Genomic DNA, 4808 nt, shown 5'->3' on the forward strand with positions numbered 1-4808 from the left:
GCCCATCCAAGCAGGTGGTGTGCTGTTTGCTTTGCTGTCTTGCACTCTTTGTCGTCTTGGCCAGTCCAAACGATTTGTGCAATGTATCTATCTACCACATCTTGTCTGTTTCCTTTGCATGCTTGTCATTGTCTTGGCCAGTCCAAACAATTCGAGTGCCACATGTCTACCATATCCATCTCACAGCAATATTTTATTTGGGTGGGGATCTGGTCAACTTATAATGCGTGTCTTGACTCTTGCTCATGTGGCTGTGTGTAGTTTGTTGCTGGAATGGTACATTGCTGTCTTGGCTAGTCCAAACACAATGAAAGTTCTCTGTCAATTTCTTCTATTTTCATGATCTTGAACTCGTTTGGATACCCCCACACTCCATGAAGACGCTCCCCAAAACCGTTTACGAAACGGTTGAGGTCTCATGGAGCTAGGTCAGTTTCTATTTTCGCTTTTTTGCACTTATGCTCACAACTCCCCAGGACCTTAATTTTCTCCGTTTTCTGTGGTCAAGGGCTCGGTTGGATACCCCCACGCTCCATGAAGACGCTCCCCAAAACCGTTTATGAAACGGTTGAGGTCTTGTGGAGCTAGGTCAGTTTGTATTTTCGCTCTTTTGCACTTATGCTCACAACTCCCCAGGACCTTAATTTTCTCTCTTTTCTGTGGTCAAGGGCTCGGTTGGATACCCCCACGCTCCATGAAGACGCTCCCCAAAACCGTTTATGAAACGGTTGAGGTCTTGTGGAGCTAGGTCAGTTCGTATTTTCGCTTTTTTGCACTTATGCTCACAACTCCCCAGGACCTTAATTTTCTCTGTTTTCTGTGGTCAAGGGCTCGGTTGGATACCCCCACGCTCCATGAAGACGCTCCCCAAAACCGTTTATGAAACGGTTGAGGTCTTGTGGAGCTAGGTCAGTTTGTATTTTCGTTTTTTTGCACTTATGCTCACAACTCCCCAGGACCTTAATTTTCTTTGTTTTCTGTGGTGAAGGGCTCGTTTGGATACCCCCACGCTCCATAAAGACGTTCCCCAAAACCGTTTCCAAAACGGTCAAGGTCTTGTGGAGCTAGGTCAGTTTGTATTTTCGCTCTTTTGCCCTTATGCTCACAACTCCCCAGGACCTTAATCTGCTCTGTTTTCTGTGGTCAAGGGCTCGTTCGCATACCCCCACACTCCATGAAGACGCTCCCAAAAACCGTTTACAAAACGGTTAAGGTCTCGTGGAGCTAGGTCAGTTTCCATTTTCGCTCTTTTGCCCTCATGCTTACAACTCCTTAGTACCTTAATCTGCTCTGTTTCCTGTGGTCCCAGGCCCGTTCGGATACCCCCATGCTCCACGAAGACGCTCCCCAAAACCGTTTCCAAAACGGTTAAGGTCTCGTGGAGCTAGGTCAGTTCGCATTTTCGTTCTTTTGCACTTATGCTCACAACTCCCCAGGACCTTAATTTTCTTTGTTTTCTGTGGTTGAAGGGCTCGTTTGGATACCCCCACGCTCCATAAAGACGCTCCCCAAAACCGTTTCCAAAACGGTCAAGGTCTTGTGGAGCTAGGGCAGTTTGTATTTTCGCTCTTTTGCCATTATGCTCACAACTCCCCAGGACCTTAATCTGCTCCGTTTTTTGTGGTCAAGGGCTTGTTTGCATACCCCCACACTCCATGAAGACGCTCCCAAAAACCGCTTACAAAACGGTTAAGGTCTCGTGGAGCTAGGTCAGTTTCCATTTTCGCTCTTTTGCCCTCATGCTTACAACTCCTTAGTACCTCATTCTTGTCCATTTTCTGTGGTCCCAGGCTTGTTTGGATACCCCCATACTCCACAAATATGCCACTCAAAGCCGTTTAAAAAACAGTTGAGGTCTTATGAAGCTATGTGAGTTTATATTTTTCGCTCTTTTGCCCTTGTGCTCAGAACTCCTCAGCACCTGATTCTGCTTCATTTTCTGGTTCTGGACTCATTTGGATACCTCCACACACCCTGAAGATGCTCCCAAAAACTGCCTATGAACTAGTTAAGCACTCTTGAAGATATGTTACGTTCTATTTTTGTCTTTTTGCATTCATACTCACCAACTGCCCAGGACCTTCTCATGGTGGCTCATTTTGCATGGCCCTGGGCTCATTAGGATACCCACACACTCCCTAAAAATATGCCACCAAAGTTGTCATGACCTCAATCATTATATCTTTAATGTAAAGGAGTATAGTTACACAAATGTGAAAATGGAGGCAATATATTCATATGTTAGAGTCTGACAGCCAAGTAGAGCAATACATTAGCTACCACCTACATCAATGACAACATGGATAGGACTAAAAGCAAGTGATAACTAAGAAATAGTAGAGTAGACTGGCAAAGTCGTCAATGCTGAGCAGGCAGCTGATCGTGGGAAGAAATCACTTTCGTGGGAGAAAGTCAAATTTCAGCGTTACCACGCTGAAAAAAGTCTCAAGATCCTGGGGAATAAACGAGTCTCTTCGTAAACTCAGAGGACTCGTAACCAAACTTGGAAAGACCAAGTGACTATCTGAGAGGACAGTGTCCTTTGTGCTTTGGTGGAAAAGATTGGTCAAAGCCTGATGATTTGTATGTGGAGTTTTTGGCCAACACTATTATTGTGATCTCAACTTTTTTTTTGTAAGGGTTGATTTCATTGTATGCTTGGATGCTTGTTTCAAGCAAAAGTCGGGAAAGGCTCAGGGTCAAGAGCCACCTGCCCCTCAGAAGCACCCAGATACAGCATTCGTCTCTTCAGAAGATGTCAAGGCAATGGAGGATATAGTCAATGAAATACGCCCAGAGCCCAAGTCTGGTTCAAAAGGTAAAAAGTCACAAGATAGTCCTTTACAGCCTCAGAAGGATGAAAATCCTGACTTGTGTGAGCCTGGACTCAAAGTTCCAAACTCTGTGCTGAACATGTGTGGAGACTCTTTTACTGCTGCAGATGAAAAACGAGTTAAAGCTAGCACTCAGTTCTTTTCTGATACTGGACTCATGGCTCTTCTCTGTCGACATGATCGTGTCTTATGGCTGGTAAACATGACTTCTGCAGGAGAGAAGCAACACTGTGCTCTGGTTCTTTTAGAACGTTTGTTCAACCATTTACCCTCAACTGCTAGAGTGGGTGTGCTCTATGATATTGGCTGTCATCTTCATCATAGTTGTATTAAATGGGGCTTTCTGAAAGACTTTCATGATAGACTCATCTGGGCTATATCAGTTTTTCATGCTTATGGCCATCAATGGGCTTGCCAGCTCATTTATCACCCAAGAAAGTGTATAGGCTTTGGACTTACAGATGGTGCAAGTCAGAAGCTCTTGGTGTTTTAGATGAGCTAGCAGATTTAGATATCACTGAAGATATTCTAAGAGAGGAATGGGCTGCTCAACTGGTTGCACAGACTAAGCCAATGCCCTGTCAATCCAAGAATCTGGCAGATAAACTCATTGAAGAGATTATGCAATTGAAAGAGGATACAGATTCGTGCAATAAAGAGATATACAAGTTTTAGGGTATGATTCAGTCTGGGCAGTATGAAGATGGGTGGGATCTCTCTGAAGTTAGAGTGACACTTGCTGAACTCAAAGAGAAATGCAACAAACTAGAGAGAGCCTACAAAAGTAAACGTGGAATGCTGGGAACAGATGGCTGACTCTGGCTTGATCGGCTACTGGGAAACAAATTCTTAAAAGTCCGGATAAATGCCTTGGACTTAAAAAAGAGGTTGAGAACCAGACTTCAGCAGCAAAAATTTGAACTTGATGGATTGGAAAGAGCTTACCGTAAAACAAATACCAATGGTAGGCTATAAATACTGATATCAGTATTATACCTCACTAATGCAGATAAGAAGCTACAGGACCACTCAGTGTCTCAAATCAAGCGGAAGGAACCTGGTATTCAACAGCTTGCAAAAAAATACAATGAGTTATGTGGAGAGTTGGAGGCTATGATTAAGAAGAAACAAGCACCATGTGGTGCTCATGCACCTCATCCTATTGCCAGTGATGGATTGTTCAAGCTGGATGTTGATGATGACATATGGCAAGATGTGGGCCTAGATGAGACTGATCTTTTACCTGGAGGAGAAATCCCCAATTGGTTGGGTGATGAAAATGTTCGAAAGGGAATAAAATCCATGCTTGAGTTGGATAGATGTAATGAGGAAGAAAGGAGACTATCATATGAGAGAAGTGCCATGCAAGATTGGCTCATTGAGGAGTGGAAATGTGTAACAATGGCTATGAAGAAGAATATAAGTGAAGAAGTAGTCTATCAGATGGTCTTGCGTGCAGAATTCTTAGCATGCTTATGCAACAACTGGCAAGACAAAACACATATGATTGATCCTCACAAACCTATGCCAGATTCATGGGGACCATCATTGGAAGATCTTATGGAGGCACGTAAGTTTGAAATGACTGCCATGCACTTCAGTCACCCACCTTGAACAAGCTATTAGCCTTGTAAAATGTAAGAATGTATCCAGGCTAATAGGTTGTGCGGCCATTTATTTTTCTTGCCTTGGGAGAAAATATAATATTGGATTGGGTAGAAAATGTTTGACCTTTAATATTGTGACCAGAAATTTTTGGGTAGATAAATTGTGTTCAAAAATATCCTAGTCAAGTGAAAGTGGTCAGAAATATTTGAAGGGGTTCAGACTGGTAAGAAATATTTGAAGTGTGTCAGACTGGTAAGAAATATTTGAGCCAAGTCAAACTGGCCAGAAATATTTGAGGTGTGCCAAAGTGGCAAGAAATGTTTCAGTGGTGTACATCGCTCGGATATATTCTAAGCATGTCACACT

The 4808-nt window shown here is 43.3% G+C and overlaps 1 protein-coding gene across 1 annotated transcript; it reads left to right on the forward strand.

Annotated features, from left to right (window-relative positions):
• Nucleotides 1-1579: 1579 nt before the first annotated feature.
• On the forward strand, nt 1580-4468 carry LACBIDRAFT_334226 (uncharacterized protein; the record flags this gene model as incomplete). Its single annotated transcript, XM_001888969.1, has 7 exons — nt 1580-1688; nt 1758-1869; nt 2640-2875; nt 2942-3117; nt 3198-3414; nt 3844-4404; nt 4461-4468. 7 exons carry the CDS (start codon nt 1580-1582, stop codon nt 4466-4468), a joined length of 1419 nt encoding a protein of 472 aa, XP_001889004.1.
• Between the last annotated feature and the right edge of the window lie 340 nt (nt 4469-4808).

This window comes from Laccaria bicolor, genomic scaffold, assembly GCF_000143565.1.
Source record: "Laccaria bicolor S238N-H82 LACBIscaffold_61 genomic scaffold, whole genome shotgun sequence".
Taxonomy (NCBI): domain Eukaryota; kingdom Fungi; phylum Basidiomycota; class Agaricomycetes; order Agaricales; family Hydnangiaceae; genus Laccaria; species Laccaria bicolor.